The sequence below is a fragment of the Urocampus carinirostris genome, chromosome 15 (assembly GCF_059441175.1).
Source record: "Urocampus carinirostris isolate Australia breed hairy pipefish chromosome 15, RoL_Ucar_1.0, whole genome shotgun sequence".
Taxonomy (NCBI): domain Eukaryota; kingdom Metazoa; phylum Chordata; class Actinopteri; order Syngnathiformes; family Syngnathidae; genus Urocampus; species Urocampus carinirostris.
In genome coordinates this window covers 13,954,361-13,977,073 of record NC_142363.1, presented here as the reverse complement: position 1 = coordinate 13,977,073, position 22,713 = coordinate 13,954,361, and the positions used below count along the sequence as shown (strand labels likewise).

Here is a 22,713-nt window from a genome sequence, read left to right as displayed (position 1 = left end):
ACCAATAGCGGCCATGCAGCCATGCAAGGCGCCGATCTGCTTTCAATCAAAGTTTATCAGAGTAAAGAAAAATGCCCATTGCTCAAACGTGTAAAGGCAAAACCTATGTTTTACAAAGATAAGTACAAATACATTTATATATTTTACATAGCTGCATAAGAGTGACAAATAAACTATGGATCAACAAGTGGTCCACCATATGATTGATTCTTTTTTTTTTTTTGAGGAGGGGGGTGGGGTGGGGGTGTGTGTATGGGCTGTCAATATTTAAGCCGCAACAGATTTGCATGCACAGCAAAAATCTCAATCACATCTGGTTCTACTTCTGTCCATCCAAACATTTGAGTTTGCTGTCAGACAGAATACCAAAAGTGCAGTCAAAAGAGCAGTTATATCTTTGAGCAACGCTCATATGATTTATGAAATCCGTCAGGGATGAACTAAACAATGAAAATATTGTTTTGGCAAATGAGGGACCTGTCCCTCTAATGGACTCGCGTCTTTCAGCACAAATTGGTGCTACCGAAATGCAGTACAGGTTTCGCTCACACATAACCAACTCATCAAATTGATATTATTTTGAGTTGTCCGTCAAGACACTTCAGGACATTTGACCAAGTTGGGACAGAAGCAATGCAAACCGGGACTGATCCATACCGCAATAACATCTTGACCAAACTAAAATTACACTATATTTGTCCCAAAATAATAAATATGCTACCATTGCTTTGATCTAAATCAGTAAAATTCACACTTATCAAAACCAGTGTATCTGTTGTCTTAAGTTAGACTCTTGTAATGTGTTAAAGCATCCAATTGTATTTTTATCATAAAATGCGTTCGAAAAAGGACTACTATGAAATTTCACATTGGGTAAAGCCACATTACATACGGTGTCATTTTTCCCCCAAGAAATGACTACCGGTTTTATTTTTATTCTGTGATAGTACTTACAAATGACTACTGTTTTATTGTGAAAACATTGAAACTTCTATTTGTTATTAATGGCACATACATATTCAGCATTTGCCACGGCATCATACATGACAAGTTTTTTGTATAGCCCTAAATCACAAGAAGTCTCAAAGGGTTGTACAGACTACAATTACACCACCCCTAATCTAAAACCTACATAAAAGCAAGACAATGTTTAAAACTTCATCATAAGAATGATTAGACAGTACACAGACATCCATTTTTATATCAAAATAGCCTTCTGCTACCGCCTGTTTTATTTTGTACCCTTAACAAGTGGCAGAGAACAGGATTTTTTATTCTACGTATTGTGCTGTCTCAAATCTATGCTATTCTCTATACAGCCATAAGCCACCCTGTTATCTACGATCAAGGGTCAATGTGTCCAAACTCCCTTTCATTTTATTCATTTAATGTACAAGGAACTAGGAACAAAAGTAAAAGCAAATTGCTTGCAATCGAGCTGCTCTTCAATTTGTAAAAGAAAATACATGAATCTTCTCTTTGACCTTAACCGCCTTGCACATTGACCTGAGCTCACTGGATCTACATGATTGCATGAGATGTTCACTGCAAGTAAGGTATTACTGGGAACTACTGGGTTGTTATCAAATTACAAAGGTCCATCACCCATAATTATAAGGGTGCTAGGTCAAATAGTACATTGCATGACCTTGAATACATTTGATGACTTAAAGAGTATTTTCTTCGGTCTTTTCATCCTAACTTGGTTAAAAACGCACCTTTCAATCACTAGCGAATTGACGAGCTATAAAATAAACAACAAGCCGAAAAAGTAGGCCCCCCTGCATCTGGTTTGCATCGTGAGAAGTTAGTAATGCCTCTCCAGTTTTATAAGGCTGATCGAGTGTAGACGTGACGCATGTACGGACTATTTTAAACACACTATACTTACGTAGTAGATACAAAATACCTTTTCAGATGTACTGTAGAGAACAATTTAATGTTAGCGTTTTACTCTGACAATTCGTTGAGCATGAAAATGCATTAAATAGAGGTTATTAGTCATACATGTTGATGTTCAATTCCACGTTTCTAAACCCAATACCAAAACCCAAATTATAAATTAGTCATTAATATGTTAGTGTAAGCTAATTGTATTTGACTCTGCAAAAAAATGGCTACTAATTTAGGAGTCCTTTAATGAAAGGCTCCCAATTGAGGCCACTACAAATTAGTAGATACCTGTATGGACAATTACTTTAAAAGGAAAAGGCTGGCACTGACAGCGATACCTGGCGACGTTCCATGCCTAATAAAAAGTCACATTTTTCCTCAAACTAATTCTGAACTGTCTAAGCCTTACCAAATGGTCTTTTTTAATATTATATTAAAAATGTTTTGCTTTAAAGGAGCTGTACGGAATTTGAAACGTATTTAGTCACCGCCGCCATCTCCTGGATCATGTCATCATCACAGCATCAGTCAGCTCGTTCATGATGTGCGTGCAAGTACATGCAATTCTTCTAGGCACTCGAGTAAACATTTCTATTTTCCATCTTTTTGAGGGTTTGGGTTGGTGATTGGACTCTAACTGAAGCAGGCATTTTCTCACTTTCAACATTTTCATGCTAAAGTAAAATATAGAAAGAAAAGAACCAGCAGAGATGAGAATGACATCACTCACCAGCACAACCTCCAACTCACCGTTCTTCCTACCTAATGTGTTCCGCCCTGAACATGATTGCTAAAAGTACGATAAAAGCAGATATGCGCAGAGAAAACTAAGCATATGGGCTCTGGGAACTCTTAAAGCACTGTGTTAAACATACTTAAGACAGAAATGATTCAGTTTTTCAAGGACTCCTCAAACGATTATTCTAATGAAAAAATCCACTTTAAAAAAGTGGCATACTTGGTTATACATACAGCACATTTTAAATCGGACAAGGAAAACACTTCCACATGATGGAAACATTTTCATTTTACTATTTTACAATCCAAAATATCCATAATAAAAAAACAAGGTGACAACCACATGCATCAATGTCATCAATTCGTATCTGTTTTTTTGGCTAACATTATAATAACTGCAGGTGTCATTTGTTCCTGTGGGAGACATCAGTTTGTCCTAGAAAAAACCACACAAGTAATTACAGGTGAATCCCATTTGACTATGAGGTAGGGTTGTCAAAACAAATGCTCCATCCAAGTCTTCTGGGTCTCACATTTTGGACTGAAGCAGTGTACTCAATGCGCGCATGTGTCTGCTCCCTGTAGAGAACACTAAATTTGGACTGGAAGCCATTCCTCACAACAGCCTCTCCTTGGGTGTGTGTGCAGCTGTCTGATGTGAAGAGGTGAGAGCAGGATAAATAACAGGGGAGAGATACGATTGTTTGATTTCAGATAAAATCCAATACTACGGGTCCTCTAAGGTTTTGGCCACTGACCTTAAACCAGATGTGGATCAACATTATGTCATCTGGGTCCTTCTTTTTTAGAGCAGTTCCCAGGGAAGACTGATTTAAAAATCCCTCGACATTTGTTTAGTTTTCAGTCTCGAGTGCAGTCAAATCTATGAAGTAATCAGCCTTGGATATCAAGAGGGCTAAGTAAGTTAGTGTAATAACATTTCAAAAGATCAGTGTGACAATTCCCAGTGCACACAACCTAAATCTGCCTTAGCAATGGGGCTTGTAAGGGTGAAATACAAGTTATCTCTAAAGAATAAGAGCTGATGGGGTAATTTAGAATGAATCATTTATGACTATATATACATTTTTAAAAAGGGTGATCAAAACATAATAAAATAATAGTTTATGATAGGGGCGGCTGGGTGGTTAGTGCGCAGCCACATAGTGCAGAGGATTAGGCTTCAAGTCCAGCTACCGTAACTTCCCTGTGTGGAGTTTGTATGTTTTGCCGGTGCCTGCATGGTTTTTCCCCGGGCACTCAGGTTTTCTCCCATATTCCAAAAACATGCATGTCAGGTTAATTGGCCGGTCCAAATTGTCCCTAGGTGTGACTGAGCGAGTGAGTTGTCTGTCCGTGTGCCCTGCGACTGGCTGGCAACCAGTTCAGGGTGTCCCCTGCTCACTGCCCAAAGATAGCTTGGATGGGCTCCAGCACCCCTGCGACCCGACTGAGGATAAGCGGTGCAGATAATGAATAATGGGTTATGATAGGAAAACGTTTTCCTTCTTTAATACAAAACCTTAGAAATAACCCTTTGGGGTATCATGCTACCTTAGTATTGAGAACAACATTTCTGAGGCCCCCCAGGTCAGGACCACTAATGAGCACCAGTGCACCAGGACGGTCTAAGCAAGATCTTATACCCATACAAAATGCGCAAAGACGGGCAATAGAAGCAAATGATGATAGCTGACAACCTAAAGTAAAACCAAAGATTATTGGGCGCACCGGGTTGAAAGGCGCACTCTCCATAGCTGGTTCTGTTTCTGTATTTAACACATACAAGGGGCACATTGCACCATTGGGTGCTGGTGGCCTCTTTTGCGTGAACTATACTTCTAAGCACTGTAGCGTTGGTGATGTTTGAAAATGTCTCAATAAATTCATTATATAGGCTATGATCACTGTTTGGTTTTAATCACGCCAATCAATATGGCTTAATAAACACATTGTACAGACTACGATCGCGACACACTTTCTGTCGAATACATAGTGCGCATTCACGCAAAGGGAAGTCAGATTTTGCAGGGGGGTTGAATTTAGGCACAACATCTCTCACGGCTGCTCGGTTTCCATGATCCTCCGCGTAGCGTATAAATCAACACACCATAGCGGACGAAAACAGGGAAAGCACATCAACAAAAAAAGATAGTAGAGTTTATGTATTTACCAGTGGCTTGCCTTCGATCCATGAAATTTTTAATGGATTTTCTCGCAGGCCCTGTTCATAATTCACTGCCATCTCCTAAGAATAAAATTCAAAAAAATCAAGGTTAGTATTGTAGTGGAAAGGTATATACATGTTGTGATTTCCAGAAGCATAAAAAAACTTAATTGACAATATAACTAAAATCCATACTCATCCCCTACCAGAGAGTGCAAAGATCATGTGGTCAGGAAGCCAATAGAATGAATGTAAAATATCAAACACTTTACAGACATAAATGTGACACATTTGTGTAAATAATCTATAACAAGAAGGGCAAGATCAGTACCCATACGTCTTTCTAATCCACTAGCAAAGTATGCTATGTTGATTGTATATCCTTTGTAGATCCTTTCTCTCAATTTTAATTTCTTATTTGTGTTGTGTTCTTACAGACATTATATGTTAAAAAAACAATAACCAATAATGTGGAAGAGTCTATGTAAAGGGATGTGTATTTATGCAAATATGAAAACAGGATATTGCACTGTGTATTTATTAAAACATGAAAACAAGATTTATTTTGCTTTTAACAAATAATTGTTTGGTACTCACAGCTGCCTTCACAGTTTCAAATTCTACAGCTCCAAGTCCTTTCTTCGAATTTGATATAGTCACAATAGAAATTTGTCCATACTGAAAGGAGAAAAAGAAAAATGTCAGACCAGAAGCGATAAATATAACAACGTCAAATTTAAAACTATTAATAAAATTCAGTGTGGAAATGATTACTTAAAGCCCTTGGAAATGGAAAACCGGGACAGATCCCAGAATATTTGGAATAGAAATAATAGTAATAAGTAGCTCAGGTGAGAGCTGATTCAATAGAAAAGGTAAAAGCATTAAAAACTGCAGTCAAGTTGGGTCATTTTAAAGCTTTAAAGCAGCTTTAAAGCTTTCAATCAAATGTTGATGCTTTAAAGCTGCTTCAACAACATACATTTTGACTTAAAGTAGTTGTTTAATGCTTCAACTCTCGATTTAAAGCATTAAAGTTGTTTTTCTTGAAACAAAACCCAAACGACAGTTTCTGAGGATTATTTTATATGTTTTGGGGTTATGTTAAAATAAACTGTTTTTTTTCCCTGCGTGGTTTTATAATATAGGAGTGGATGGCTTTTAAATGTGATGACACATTTTTGAAATTGTTTCAAACAAAATTGATACATTTTTTTGATCCAATAGAGGAGGGGTTGTTTTTAACCAAAAGACCAATTTGAGGGGTTGTGTAAAAAAAAAAAATAATAATAATAAATCACCCTGATTTTCTTTAAACATTAGGATGATTAGCACCTCCTGGTGTCAAAAAAACACTTTTATCCATTAAAAAACTAGATTGTTTTGTATAATAAGCAAAAATACATGAACTTTCATATAAACGTGGATTTTTTTAAGCACTCGAAGTTCAAGGAATTTGCATATATTTTATATTGTATGTAACGTGAAGCCCACCTAAAGGTAGCGGACAAGATTGTCCGCCATTGTGTTGGGATGTTTTTCCAAAACATTCCAGCAAATGTGACAAAACAAGTTGAGGTTCGCAACACTCCTGACCCAAAACGTTTGGTATGAAGTAATCTATCTATCTATCTTGGTCATATCCCTCTATTTTTCCCCCCTTTTATTTTCCTTGTTATTGTATGTGTTTGTCTTGCTGTCAGTATGAAGTAATACATTGATTCATTTGGATCAAATGTTGCTTATTATTAAATCCAGATTTTAGAGTGTTGTAAGTAAAAGTATTGACATTAAACGAGGTACCATTAAAACCATTTTGCACAGTCTGGGAGTAGTTATATGCAACTCATTTTTGTACTTATGACTCAAGAAAGTCTGTTCACCTGATCACACAATGTGAATAGGTATTCCTCACAATGCCTTTTCAGTAACTGAAGAGTAATGGTAACTTTTGATGTCCTCGAAAACTGTTCACTCCTTTTCAAAAACAACTTGAACCTTCAGCGTGATAATGGTTTTTGTCAATACCCCTTACCTTTATTAGTAGTCTATAAAGTATGTCCTCGGTGTAACCACCATTGGTATTGTCACTCTTTTTGCACTTCCACCTTAACTGGAAAGAGAAGACAGAATAGATGTAACCGTAAACAGGGAGAATAAAAAAGGCAAACAGGACTTGCTAAATGTATGACAAAGTTTTTAAACAAGAATTTTGGTTCACTCATTTTTGAGAAGAAAAATTTCATATTTTTAACTCAGCCTTGATTCCCACCATAACACGTGATGTTGTTTTAGAAATTCTTGGTAAGCCTGCTTCAATGAAAATCTTGCAAGATAGGCATGATGGACATGAATTCCTGTGCTGCTAAAACCAGATCTTACGCAACTTGCCCAATCAATCACAGTGTCAAGGCCCAGCAACAATCACAAAAGAAAAAAGTATTATTGAATGTGAGCCAAAAGATGTTGATCCAGCTCTAGGTTGAAGAAGAAGTAATTTCAGCGTGGTCGGAAGTTTGTAGCGGGGTGCCGCAGGGCTCAGTATTAGGACCATTATTATTCCTGTTTTTTTGTGAACGATCTACCAGAGGTCATTCAAAGTAGTGAAATCTCAATTTTTCCGATGATGCTAAACTGTCGGCTTTCTTACCAAAAACCCAGGTTGCAGGAACAATGGATTCTCTTCAAAATGACATTAAATCAGTTTTTCTTTGGTCCGAACAGTGGCAACTGCAAATGTCATCTCATAAATGCTTAGCACAGTCGTTTTTTCACGGTTCGGTTCTGCTGTATAACATTAATGATCATGATTTGCATGTTGTTACTGAACATAAGGATCTGGGTGTCACTCTTACTTCAAACCTAAAGTTTCTTAGTTCGAATGTTTTGCGTTTATGTTAGACCCGGGTTAAAATATAATAGCGTTGTGTGGAACCCTTATTTACTCAAAGACATTAACCTACTGGAAGGAGTTCAACGTCGCTATATGAAGCGGATACGTGGGATGCACAACTTGTCATATCCGGAAAGACTACAAAGACTGAACTTGGACTTTTTGGAGCTCCGCAGAATTCGATTTGATGTAATTTTTGTTTTCAAAGTACTTCATGGAATGATCGATGTGCCCTTTGATCAATTTTTTGAATTATGTCGTGTTGATGGTTTACGTGGTCACAGATATAAGTTACAGGTGCCTAGACCTACCAGCAACTTGCATGGAAATTTTATTTCTTTTAGGATACCATATTTGGAATTTTTTGCCTGACCGGGTTGTTAGTGCATATTCGGTGCAAACCTTTAAGCAAAGGTTGGCAGAAATAGATTTTTCAAATTTTCTTAGGGGAGGGGGCGTAAGGTGACCAAATTCGGCCATGCTCACTCTCAGCATTAGTTTTTTTGTGTCATGTTTTGATTAATGTATCCAACAATACCTTCAATAAACATTTCATTTCACAATTTCAGGGACAGTGAAAGTTCATGCAACTAGCAGTAGCGGTAAAAGTCAAATGTTAAGGATTTTCTTGATTGCAAAGGCTTGAGTTACAGCTTCAAAATGTTGCCAGTTTTGAGTAGAAAAAAATCTCAACATTGAATTGCAAAATATCAAAAAGGAAACAGAAAATTTTGAAATTTGAGTCTAAACATATCTAAATCAGTCCGCTTAAAACACAATACATGACACTGTCCACCAGCAATAGTTTGTTGTTCTAACAAAACAGAAAAGTGTGGGACTTATTCCTTCCTGCGCTGAACAGATTTTAAGTTTTAAAACACGGTTTAATGTTTCAAAACATTAGCAGTACCAGTTATATTTTAAGCCTTTAAAACAGCGGTCGGAAAACCTAAAGCTCACTGGCCAGATATGACTCTTTTCATTCGTATAAATGGCTCGGAGATGAAAATATAATCATGCAAATTTAATCTATAACATTCCAACTCTAACTAGTTCAGAGTCAAATTTGGTGCGTGCATAACTTGCGTGATGCCAGTACAGACGCTCCCCTACTTACGACCATTTTACTTACACAAAACGGTAGATACAAACATTTTTTCCGGGATGTCGAAAAATATCCGCACATTGCTGTCAATAAATTTTGTATTGAGTGCACCTTTTTCCGAGTACAGGACATTACTATAGTGCTTCTTTCCGCCGCGTGGCGCTGTGAGGGGTCACCCAGCATCCACCCCAAAGAAATCTTCTACTTCCTGGTTCATGTGTAATCATAAGAAAGTGTACTGTATTGCTTTTTTGGGCCAGTTTTTACCACAGAGGAGGACCTCTTGAAGAGCATTTCCCAAAGGTAAGTTAAAATTCACTTTATTTATCTCTATGGAGCATATAATTTTATGAAATGTTTATTATTCAGTAAAAAAACAATACAGGTTACTTATACAAGCCTTAAACATACTCATATAAACATTAGATATACAAAACAGTACTGAAACAACTTACGAAAAAATTCGATTTACTTCGACTTACGAACAAATTCGACTTACGAACGATCGTCCGGAACCTAACCCCTTCGTAGGTCGGCCAATATTTGGTCCTGGATATAAAGGGCACAGTTCCAACTACAGTTTACAGTCAAGGTGTCACACCAACAGGCCCTATTTTGGTTGTAAATCGCTAAAAAAATCCTGGAAGCTCATTAAACAATGTATGTTCAGTGTTGAGACACTATGATGAAAACTCACAAAACAAACTTCAAACAGCCATGCACACAGTAGGTGAGCGGTAAGAGTGGACGGAACTATACACACTGCGCACACTTCTCTCCGCCCAGCACAGTCTGCACCGAACGTAAATACGTCAGTATCCTCGTTTGCACTATTTTGTGACTATTTTTACAAAACCACTCTGCTTTTTTTTAAAACCATTATTTATGTAAAATAATTAAGGTCAAAATGAGCCTAAACGATCTCAAGAAACTACGCGAGGGAAAAAAGTGGCATACAGATTTTTTTACATGGAAAGCAGCCTCTGGCATTATTCTTATTTAATATACTTTTTTGCAAATCATCTAATGTCCCACAGAGAAAGAACTATAACAATTACCTTTTGGCAACTTAAAACATATTGGGACTTATACAAACAGCTAGGAATGGCCCAAAGGGTATTGACTTCTACTAATGTCTCACGTTTTCCAATGAGGATGGCAAGGGGTTGAAGAAAGAATTTCAATTCTAGTCTTTACCTTCAATAGTGGTTTGACCGTCGGGCGGTTATCTGAAACAGAAGAAGTTGAAATTTGAAAAAAAAATAAAAATAAACAATGTTCATATCTTCAAATATTAAATATTATCTAAATACCTTTATCTGGACTGTGGGATAATGAAATGAATACCAAAGACTTAAGATCAAGTAGAGAGTGCCTCTTTAGAAAAAGACAAAGAGGACGGTTTCCAGACTTTGGGGGGGGGGGCCGACTGCGTGCAAGTTGAAGATATGCTGACTTTGCATGAGTAATTGCGCGGCCACAAAAATAAGTCTAATCGTGAGCCAACACTTCCAATTTCCTTTACCTTCACACAATATCCATACCCGTGATTTATGGACTCTTATTTCCTCATGTCTCCAGCATGGGAGTTTTCATGCCAAAATGTACTTGCCGGGTCAAACTGGAGGTTCGAGTGTGTATATTTGGCTTGATGTTTGAGTTTCCTGTTTGAACATTCCAACATGTCTGTGCGACAGACAAAAGATGTTAGTTTTAAAGTGTTAAAAGAGTATGGCTTTTCTTCACTGTCCAAACAGTTTGGTCAAAAAGTGACAAAATAATTCTTGGAGCTAGAACTCAAATCCAAGAAGTTGAGTCAAAATGAATGAAAGTAGGAATAGCTAATATCAATGTCGGGTGTTGGTATTTGGAAGATACTAGACCATATTTTCAAGTATTAGTACTTGCAACAGCTTACTGGTATCTGCTTTTACAAACAGAAACGAATAGATGTACGCATGGGAGATACCTATGAAGTTGTTTTTATTAATGAATTATTTTGAATTTTGTGAAATGATTTATCGTACGGGGCAGCACGGCGGCGCAGCGGTTAGCGCATGTGCGGCACAGTTCTAAGGTCTTGGGAACCTCCTGTGTGAGTTCAAATCCAGCTACCGGACTTTCTGTGCGGAGTTTGTATGTTCTTTCCGCGCTTGCGTGGTTTCCTCCGGGCACTCCGGTGTCCTCCCACATTCCAAAGACATGCATTTCAGGTGGATTGGCCGGTCCAAATTGTCCCTAGATGTGAATGAGCGAGCGAGTTGTCTGTCCCTGTGTGCCCTGCGATTGTCTGGCAACCAGTTCACGGTGTCCCCTGCCCACTGCCCGATGATTGCTGGGATGGGCTCCAGCACCCCCGCGACCCTACTGAGGATCAGCGGTGCAGCTAATGAGATGAGATGAGATTTATCTTACAAGGAAATGAGAACAAAAAGCAGAAAATCTACCCAATTATTACAATTACAATTATCTACACTAATTTATAATGAAGTATTAATGGTATCAGTGAGTCTATCAGTATGTTGTGGGTTATTTTTTACAGATGGCTCAAAAAAAGTAAACCCAAAACTAAACAATTTGATAACATTTTATTCTATTTATCAATTATTTCAGTGTGACTCACATCTCGAAAATAACAGGTCACTTTGGAAACCATGACTGTTTGATTGCAGGGGTTCAAACAATTGCGTGAGTGCAAAAGTCAAACAGGCAAGACAAACCTCCATAAAGCCTGCCTGGTTTGTTTTCCTCACAAAACATGCACACTAGGTCAGGTTATAAATCAAAACTTAAAGTACCTTCTAGCAATCTTTTCATTCGCTCTCTCCGGCGTTTCATTTCTTCTTCGATAAATTTTTCGTTCTCTGCCCGAATACGATTAAGCTGGTGGAGAAAGTCAAATAATACCATGGTGAAGGAATGTTGACATTTTATTTAGCAGCAATACATTAATGACAACATTATGTTTATTGTGAGAGTCAAAATAGCAACACTCATAACGGGTATACAAACTCATTTATGATTACAAAAAGTATGCATTTTAGTCATGAGTGAATTCTAAAAGACGATCTGTAAATCGATAGAATACAAAGGTAATACAGTGGGACCTCGCTACTTCGCGGTTCGACGTTCGCGGATTCAGAGCTTCGCGGTCTGTAATGGTAAAAATCATTTCATTCATTTCATTCATTTGAAGGGGCATCGCAACTTTGCAGATTTTCACTTTCTGCGGGAATCCCCCTCGGCCGATGACCCTAGTCTTTAAAATGGAGGCACTTCACACACTGGTCCAGACCCGTTCTCGTTTCCAGGTGTTGTGCCCAAATCCAACTCCCGTACAGAATCCTCCCCCCTCGCGTAAACGACAAAAGCGATCGTATTCTATATAATACGCTTATTGAAACCATAAAGCGAGCTAATTAAAATAATTGGGCGATGGTAGTCTATATAACGCGTTTATTTAAACAATAAAGCGGGATCGTATTCTACAAAATGCGTTTGTTAACGCGGATGTAAAAGTCACACACGTCACGTCTCCCGCTCGGGCCGCGATGGGGGGGAAAGGGGTAGGGGGGACCTGTGGGGGTAAGGGGGCGGTGAAGCGGAAGCCGCACCAAAACCGCGCGCCGGTGTTGTGCCCAAATCCGACTCCCGTACAAAATCCTCCCCCCGCTCACGCGAGATTTTTTTTTTTCCATTTGAAGTGGCGTTGCTACTCCCCGGATTTTCACTAATCGCGGGTGGTTTTGGTCCCCATTAACTGCGATAACCGAGGTCTTACTGTATGTACTATTTTTAGAAAAGAAAAAGCTGCACGTGAGTAGGGTACGAGTTGAATAAAACTAGGATAATGCCACCTAGTGGTTATTTTTACCACACAAAACAATGCCACAGAAGAATCGTGTCATGTGACTCAATCTAGAAGGATGGACAATAATTTAATGTACGGTATTTTCCTATCTGATCAATATGTGTCTAGTCATGCAATATAATCTGTCTAAATTGGTTTACATATCATTATGCTGTGGCAGTGAAAAGATGATGCATCTGGTGTAGGCCCCAAACATTGGAAGCTTGAAACACAATTAACCCAATCTATGAATTGATGGGTTGGCTACAGATTGTTGTTGTAACTTTTCTTTGCTTGTTTTCAAATATATAAACTGCACTGTAACAGCAGGCATGGGTGAATAAAAGAATGCATGAATGAGAATTTTAGTAATATTTGGGTTTTCCAAACACATACTCAACCGTTCAAAAGTTCAGGGGCACTCAGAAATCTTCTTATCTTTAGAAGAAAAGCACAGTTTTTCCAACAAAGACAACATCAAACTATTCAGAAATAAACTGCATACATTGTTACAAATTATTAAAATGCAATATCTGTATAGGTATACTGAGGCCCTTATCCAGCAACCAGTTCTATATAGGTGTACTGTGGCCCTTGTGCAGCAACCAGTACTACAGTTTTCTAATGGTATATTGTGTTTTGTAATTGCGCAAGAAGGCCAATTGATGATTAGAAAACCATTGTGATGTTGCTACAGCTTAAAACAGTTTCACTGGTTATAAAAGCTATAAAACTGACCTTCCTTTAAGCAAGTCAAGTGTCTGGATAATCACATTTATGGTTGTGATTCAGCTTTCAAAATGGCCAGGAAAATGTTACAGTCATGTCAAACTCGACAGTTTATTCTTGTTTCAAGAAATGAAGGTTATTCCATGAAAGAAAAAAGTGAAGATCTCCGACAACAGAGTGTAGGAAAACAGCACATAAAGGCTCTAGCCAGAGTTGAAAGTGAAGTAGCAAGCTCAACCAAGCAAGAGGACAAGTACACTAGAGTCTGTAGTTTGCAAAATAGACACATTACAGTTCTTCAACTAGCAGCTTGGTTACTTAGTACCCACAAAACACAGGTGTAAACATCTACAGTGAAGAGGCGACTCCACAATTCTGGCCTTTAAGGCAGAGTGGTAAAGAAAAAGCAAAAAAACGGAAGAGATTAGTAAGCGCAAAACAGACATTGGTCAAATCATTTGATAAATAAAAGTGTGACTTTTTAATGGAAAACAAATTTGTTTGGGTAACCCCAAATTTTTGAACGGTAGTGTATTCTCTGGTCATTTCTCACCTCTGCTTCATATTTTCTTTTTTCCTCTTCCTCTGCGGCCTTAGCTTTGTGTTCTTGGATTTTTCTCTCAAGATCTGTCAAGACATACAGTGGATCAACATACTTTCCACATTCCTTTTGGGTCCAGACAATATAACACATTAAAACATTTTTTAGGGTTTATTACAACAACAAACTCTTGCAATTGGTCTTTCTTAGAAGGAACCTACCAAGCTTCATCTTCTTTGTCTTCTCATCAAGTTCTCGGTCTCTTTCCTCGGCTCGTTTTTTGGAAGCGCGGACCTTGTCATAGGAGGCCTGGAAAAAAAAAATTATAAAAGCGATAATAAATAAGGGCAGCACGGCGGCACAGTGGTTAGCGCTTGTGCGGCACAGTTCATGTCATGGGAACTTCCTGCGTGGGTTCAAATCCAGCTCCAGACTTCCTGTGCGGAGTTTGTATGTTCTCCCCGTGCTTAAGTGGGTTTCCTCCGGGCACTCCGGTTTCCTCCCACGTTCCAAAAACATGCATTTCAGGTGAATTGGCCGGTCCAAATTGTCCCTAGGTGTGAATGAGCGAATGAGTTGTCTGTCCCTGTGTGCCCTGTGATTGGCTGGCAACCAGTTGAGGGTGTCCCCTGCCCACTGCCCGGAGATGGCTGGGATGGGCTCCAGCCCCCCCGCGACTCTAATGAGGATAAGCGGTACGGCTAATGAAATGAGATGAGATAATAAATAAATCATGAATGTGTAAATCAAGGACTTGACAATATCTTATATTATTATTATATTATTATTAACCCAGAAAAGGTTGTTATGCTCTTTCACCTGATCCATCTTCAATATACTTCCGTTGCTTATCAATATTTTTGAATGATACACAGCCAATAAATGCCCAATTTCGTTGTCACAATATGTTAACCCATTTTGTAACAACGACAATAAAGGTATATTCTATTCTATTATATTCTAAATGCGGGTGAGAAAGACGTTATGCTGAGATTCCCCCAATACAAACAACGAGTTTGGGAGCAGAGGCAATTTTCACCAGGAAAACCAGGCAGTTGCTTGGGGCCCCCACCAACTGGCGCCAGAGATTCAAAGTTTGCATTGCAGTTGATGAAGTTTAGTGATGAATTAAAAATTGCGTTTTGAGACCTTCATTATGAAGAGAAACTATCCCTCCTGAATAAAAAAAAAAGAAAAAAAAGGAGCGAATAAAGCAAGATGCTGGTAAGCCAGGAGCAATATAATAATGAACAGAGATCAATAGTATTTTTCCCTACCGTTGATTATGAATGATACAGTGCAAATGGTGCTAGTCTATTTTTACTCACGCTCGCATTAGCATGACCATACGTTATTCATGTTGATTTTTTAACGTCAAAAGCTATTGCTTTTTTATTAAGTAGTCTACAATAACCTAGTACTTTTAATTTTAAAAAAGCCCATTAATGGTAAAATAAGATTACACAGAATGTTGTGGCTATATGATTGCCATTTAGAACCAATAATTTAGTCGAACCAGAAAATGTAATTGTTTTTAAACGTGGCGCGTTATTAGTTGTTTGGAAAGGTGAAAGCTGTCATCAGCAAATCTGTGACAGTGAGGCCACTAGTCTGTATGTATTATTTTACAGCTGCAACAGCATTTCAAGCTGTGAGTCTGTTCATAGATCGTCAAACTGTGCAGCCTTTGTAGTGTCAAATAATTTGTATAAACTTTAAAAGTGGTTTATTCTACAATAAACATTGAACTGTCTTTTTCAAGAATTGCTAAATATTCTGGAAATATTAAACCCATGTAATGGATGAAAGTAATATAGCCTATTTACCATTCATAACCTATTTACCTTCTGTATACATTTCTTTGAGGGTCCTTGCTGAAGTTTCTTACATTAGTGCCTAAAGAAACCGAAAGCAATGATTTTCTATCTTTGCCAGCTGAAGAGTCATCCAGCATCTCCCTCCACTACACAGTCGAGACCTTCCTCCTGTAATAACCACCCAGTATTTACCTCCACTGTACAGGCACTTGTAATTGACAGGATCTTTCCAGCTAAAGATCTAGAAAAACTATGAGGCAATTCACTTATGAGGGCCAGGAAGAAACTCAGTCTTCTCCTGAAGAAAACTTCAAGAGTTCAAATTTGTGTATGTAATATTTATAACTTTTAATTAAAATTAAGGTATACATGCTACAATTTGTAGGTTATTTATTAAAATGACCAAGGCCCAAAGTCTGTCCTTGTGAAATTCTATTGTGCGTGGGGGTCAGCTGGTGGCCCACAATGAATTTATGCTTGGGGCCTCACTAGACCCTAGAATAACTGTTTGAGAGAATACAACATAAGGAAAATGGCTGCGCAGATAGAATATCATGCCTGCCAAAGTATACGGTTTCCCTGTATTTTATATGTTATTTTGATCATAATAATTTGTGTCCACCGTAAAACAACTTTTGTACGGTATTTTTTTAAGACAATTTTTTGTTGGACTGATTTGTCTCGTCCTTTTTGGCAGACGGCAATGTTATCATAGATTGCCATTGTTGTCTCGGTAGTCTACTATCTGTTTTGCTGTGAGTAAATAGGTACAGCAATGCAATGTGTTGTGAAGGTTTGTTTACACTTAAGTTCGGGCAAACTTTTTGGGCCACAGGCTGCATTGGTTTTAAACAAAATTGCCAGACTGGAGAAGAAAAAAGATGCTAATTGATGCATTTTTTTCATTTAAAGAGAATGCGCATCAGTCAGGAGCAGGGAACAGTGGTTTGACTCACCTGGTTAAGATCCAAATAACATTCAAGCCAAAACTGGTTTGATGATATGCATTGTACATTTTATACCCTTTTATTTTGCTATAAAGGCAAGCTTGAGTGGAATGCCAGACCGTGCCTGAAAAATGTATTTGATAATTGTGAATAATGGATGCAGTAGGAAAAACTGAGTGACCATGGACCATTTTCTGCAAAAGAGGTAGATGATGCGACTAACGTCAGTTGTTAAAACTGTATTATTTCCAACTGTTAAGAATTGTTAAGTTCTTGTGTTACATACTTTGCAGTTGACCACTGAATGTGCATTATGCACTTCTGCTGCTCATAAGCTTGTTTTTGGTTTACAGGGATAAAAACATGTTTATTAGAATTGAATTTATTATTTATTTGCCTGTCCCGAAAAATTGGGAGGAGGTTCATTTGTTGATTTATGTCTCTACTGACCGTGCACTGCGCCAAGTTGTTCAAGCATTTAATTTTTGTAGGATTTCGTATTATGTTCATTGTACCATAGTTAAATCAATATCATGATAGATTTAAGAAAAAAAAATATATATATATATTTTCAATTATTCGACTTATCTCTTCAATAGTCGGTTACCAGTCGACTATTGAAATAGTCGTAAGCTGCACCCCTTATTGTCATATTGTGATATAATCTTTATAGGAAGCAGTTGTGTCACAGTTCCTATTGTCTTCAGGAGCTGTACTCATACCTTGGCAGCAGCATTAGTAAGCACCTCCAGGGCCTGAGACAACTGGTGGAAGAGCTCAGCTAAAAAAAAAAAACAAAGAGACAAATAAGAGTAAACATCAGTGCTTACAATCATCGTCTGTGTGTAAAAAAAAATCTCAATTTGTAACTTGAATGTAAAGGGTTTTCAATAATAGGCGTCTGGTGTCTTCAAAATGCAAAACAGAGACAATACAGTGGTACCTCTTTATAAAAGCACCTCTGAACACGAGAATTTTGGTATACGAGGGTTTTGTTTTTTTCAATCGTACTCTAATACGTAGGAAAATCCAGTTCACGAGCAGTCCCAGAGGCTATAACTAAAGACCAATCGAGACCGCTCATGACTACTTACCGCCAGCATCAGTTTTTCCAGTTTGCACATACAAACTTCGACAGACAAAATAATAAAAGTACTTTAAAAACGATTGGTGCGTGCATTCATATAAAAATTGCAGTAACTTGAATTTTAAGTGTACAGTTAGTGCTTATGTATCATTAATACTTCATAAAGACTGTATCAAATCTTAATACGTATTTTTACATTTCCATCTTTTAAGATTAATTTTGAATAAAATAACAACAAGTTGAATTGCCATTGGGCAGCACGGCGGATGAGTGGTTAGCGCATCTGCGACACAATTCTGAGGTCATGGGTTAAAATCAAACTACCAGCCTTCCTTTGCGGAGTTTGCATGTTCTTCCCATGCTTGCATGGGTTTCCTCCAGGCACTCCGGTTTCCTCCCACATTCCAAAAATATGCATGTCAGGTTAATCGCCTGGTCCAAATTGTCCCGAGGTGTTAATGAGCGAGTGAATTGTCTGTCCCTGAGTGCCCTGTGACTGGCTGGCTACCAGTTCAACGTGTCCCCTAGGTGCCCCCAGCCTGAAAATAGCTGGGATGGGCTCCAGCACCTCCGCGACCCTAGTGAGGATAAGCAGTGTAGATAATGGAGATATCTTATTACCGTATTTTTCCCTGTCAAATTATTTGAATGTGTTTTTACTCATCAGGAAAATGTGTTTTATAGCAATGTACTTTATTATAATAAAGTACCGGTAATGTTAAATTTCCCGTTTTGCCCTTGATGTGTATTATAGTAATGATGTTGACAAAAACATGGACTTATTTCTTTCGAAGGATGTCAAAATGTTTCCAGATGTCACAACCGTGTGTGTGTGTGGTATTTAGAGCACATGCGTTGTGAAAAAGAGCAGCTCGCTTCGGCTCCGCCAACAAAAGAAAAAAAGATTAAATCACACCATATTTAAAGGAGCAGCTAGTAGTCCGGAATTTACGGTAGGTCAAATGTCTAAAAATTCAAATTCAATACTAACAAGTTTTGCAATACAAAAAGTATCACCCCATTGGAGAAAATGTACTTATTTTCGGTATTATTACTCATACCATAATTACAACAAATTCTAGTAGAATAAGCAATTTTGTCAAAGAAATAGTTACACCAAAGTCAGTAAACTAATTATACTTTACATACGAGACAATTTTGCTTGTTTTAATTATATCATTTCAAATATAACAGCAAAAACAAGAAAAAATATACCTACATTAAAGCACTTTTCTACTAATATGGAACAACATGTTTGTCTTGTCAGTGTAAAGTAAAAATTGTTTAAAATGAAATGGATAATTTTTACAAAATTCTCATTAAAGATTTTTAATAAAAAACTACGAGACCTGTATTTTTGTCATTTTTTGTGTGAGGTTCCCATATACATAGGAATGAAAATGGGCGAGTCCTCCAACTTTCTGCAAAGGAACTTAATGAGAATTGAAACCTAACTTTAGACCTAAAAGGACCTTTACTGATAGCTTCAAGGACTGAATGGTTAAAACTTCAGTACAAAAAAAACCCAAATTGGAAGGGGAAATTACTGCAGTAAGAAAAGTAATAGCTTTTCCAAGTAAAATTTTCTTTTCCTGTTTTTTTTCTGATTATGCATTTTCCTTAAGACATTCTTACAAAACTGAGACCGAAATTAAGACTTATGAGCTTTACTGATACTTTCTTTATTGCAATTGATGGTTGAAAGTTCAACAGTGCGAAAATAAAATGTAAAATATCTTCAACAGATATACAAAATATTAGTGTGTCAATCAATACATTAATACAATTTACTGACAAAATGCTGATCTGTTGGCAGATAATTTATAATTTAGTATTTCAAATGTTCGATTTTCATGAAAGATTAAGAACATAATAAGTATTATTTTTCATTCATTTTTCAGACGCTTATCCTCACTAGGGCCGCAGGGGGTTGGATCCCATCACAGCTGATTCTGGGGAGTGGGCAGGGGATATAGTGGCATGGGTGCCGCCAATCACAGGGCACATACAACCATTCATACACCCACACTTTCCTAGGTAAATTGTTGACTCCCCAATCAACCGTCAACTTGACATGCATGATTTATCTTAATAGGAGGAAATTGGAGTGCCCGGAGAGAATCCACTCAGACACAGGGAGAACATGTACATTCCACATAGGGAGGCCTGTATCTGGAATTGAACCCAGGACCTGTGAAGTTTGAGGCAGACATGCTCATCAGTCAAACTCTGTGTGCCCTAAAACGACAAAATGATTATGTTGTTTGTTTGTTTGTTGTTTGCTTTGAGAGGTTGAATTCACAAACCTGCTTTTGAGTTGTTGGGATTCTTGTCCGGATGGCATTTCAAAGCTTTCTTTCGATAGGCTTGTTTGATCTAATAAAAAGAAAACAACAGTTACGGAAAATAATTGAGGGTATATTTCACATAACAATTTACACTAATGGTTCCCAAACTTTTGCAGGGTGGCGCCCCCTTGGCTCCTCAGTGTATCACTAGCGACCTATTAAAAAAATTTGCCTATGATTGGGCCGCGCTTTTAAAACTCCTACAGTAACAATTGTGGTTGGCCAAAACTCCATCCCTCACTACACCTTGAAAAAAACCGCAGTGTTTTGCGCTTTCACAACCACACTACGTTCAAACTTTTGATTTCGACTTCGGACTGCCGCCCCCCTACCGCCTTCTTCCTCACCACCCCCCAGATCTTTCCACCGGTGATACCGTTACACTCTCACATGGAGGTTTATCAAAAGAAAGTAGTACTTTATATTCAGAAATCAGAATCATGCCTGTGTTTAACTTCAAACAAGGGCCTTTATTCTGGTGATCAAATCAACACCCGAGCTGTCCTGACAAATTAACGCTAGGGAACTGGTTGGTTGGAATTTTTAAAACTTGAATGTTAGCTGTGTGTTGTGGAATTTTTTTACAAAAGATGTCCACAAACTGTCAACTTATTTGCTTTTTTTTTTAAAAAGCCTGATGTGCAGTGGTTAATTTCCCTGGGACATTTACATTTTATTTTCTGCCCCTAGGACAACAATGACACAGTTGTCGCCAACTGTATACTGGACTGTCTCAGAAAATTAGAATATTGTGATAAAGTTCTTTATTTTCTGTAATGCAATTAAAAAAACAAAAATGTCATACATTCTGGATTCATTACACATCAACTGAACTATTTCAAGCCTTTTATTATTTGAATATTGCTGATTTTGGCTTACAGCTGAAAAAAACTCAAAAATCCTATCTCAAAATATTAGAATACTTCCTCAGACCAAGTAAAAAAAATAATTTTATAACAGCAAAACTAAATCAAACATTTGAAAATGTCCATTGATGCACTCAGTACTTGGTTGGGAATCCTTTTGCACGGATTACTGCATCAATCCGGCGTGGCATGGAGGCAATCAGCCTGTGGCATTGCTGAGGTGTTATTGATGCCCAGGATGCTTCGATAGCGGCCTTCAGCTCATTTGCATTTGTAGGTCTGGTGTCTTTCATCTTCTTCTTAACTATACCCCACAAATTCTCGATGGGGTTCAGGTCAGGGGAATTAGCAGGCCAATCAAGGACAGTGATGCCATGGTCAGTGCACCAGTTACTGGTGGTTTTGGCACTGTGGGCAGGTGCCAGATCATGCTGGAAAATGAAATCCTCATCTCCATAGAGCTTTTCAGCAGATGGAAGCATGTAGTGCTCTAAAATCTCTTGGTACACAGTTGCATTTACTCTGGACTTGATGAAACACAGTGGACCAACACCAGCAGCTGACATGGCTCCCCAAACCATTGCTGACTGTGGGAACTTCACACTGGATTTCAAGCAACTTGGATTTTGCTCTTCTCCAGCCTTTCTCCAGACTCTGGCGCCTTGACTTCCAAATGAAATGCATAACTTGCTTTCGTCTGAAAAGAGGACTTTGGACCACTCTGCAACTGTCCAGTGCTTCTTCTCCATAGCCCAAGTCAGACGCTTCTTCCGTTGTCTTGAGTTCAGAAGTGGCTTGACCATGGGAATATGGCTATTGTAGCCCATTTCCCGGACACGTCTGTGAACTGTGGCTTTTGATACCTGGACTCCAGCTTCAGCCCACTGTCTTTGAAGCTCCCTCAAATTCTGGAAGCGGCTCTTCTTCACAATTTTGTTAAGGCTGCGGTCATCTCTCTTGGTTGTGCAGCGTTTCCGGCCACATTTTTCCCTTCCAACAGACTTTTTGTGGATATGCTTTGAAACTGCACTCTGTGAACAGCCTGCTCTTTGAGAAATTTATTTTTGTGTCTTACCCTCCTAATGGAGGGTATCAATGATGGTCCTCTGGACAGCAGTCAGATCAGCAGTGATTTGGTTTACTGAACCAAGCTGAGTGTTTTTAAGGCTCAGGAAACCCTCGCAAGGTGTTTCGAGTTAATTAGATGATTCAGGTGATTAGTTGAATAGCCTACTTGTATACTTTTTCATGATATTCTAATATTTTGAGATAGGATTTTTTAGTTTTCTTAAGCTGTAAACCAAATTCAGCAATATTCAAATAATAAAAGGCTTGAAATAGTTCAGTTGATGTGTAATGAATCCAGAATGTATGACATTTTTGTTTTTTTAATTGCATTACAGAAAATAAAGAACTTTATCACAATATTCTAATTTTCTGAGACAGTCCAGTATATACTCTACCATTCAAAAGTTCAGGGTGACTCAGACATCTGTGTGTTTTCCATGAAAAAAAACACACTTTTTAAAATCAAATGAGTTTTAAAATAGATAGATAGTATGGTCGAGGCATTGAGAAGCTTAGAAGTAATCATTTTTTATTTGGAAAAAAATGATACTTTAAACTTTGCTTTCGTCAAAGAATAGACATTCCTAAATATATTATAGTTTAAGTCAATACTTCTTGCAAGCCATGTAAGATTACAACTTGTAATCAGATGGGATGCAGCAAT

General features: G+C 38.0%; 1 protein-coding gene across 1 annotated transcript in view; it reads right to left on the bottom strand.

The window, feature by feature from the left end:
- LOC148351627 (dnaJ homolog subfamily C member 17-like) overlaps window positions 1–22,713 on the bottom strand; it is a 61,043-nt gene that overhangs the window by 29,969 nt on the left and 8,361 nt on the right. The window contains exons 2-10 of the mRNA XM_088354964.1: window positions 20,074–20,143; window positions 17,403–17,461; window positions 14,138–14,225; window positions 13,929–14,002; window positions 11,595–11,679; window positions 9,994–10,025; window positions 6,834–6,911; window positions 5,396–5,476; window positions 4,805–4,879 (exon numbers count right to left, since the gene is read on the bottom strand). Of these exons, the coding sequence (XP_088211090.1) occupies window positions 4,805–4,879; window positions 5,396–5,476; window positions 6,834–6,911; window positions 9,994–10,025; window positions 11,595–11,679; window positions 13,929–14,002; window positions 14,138–14,225; window positions 17,403–17,461; window positions 20,074–20,143 (642 nt within the window). The remainder of the gene's footprint in view (window positions 1–4,804; window positions 4,880–5,395; window positions 5,477–6,833; window positions 6,912–9,993; window positions 10,026–11,594; window positions 11,680–13,928; window positions 14,003–14,137; window positions 14,226–17,402; window positions 17,462–20,073; window positions 20,144–22,713) is intronic.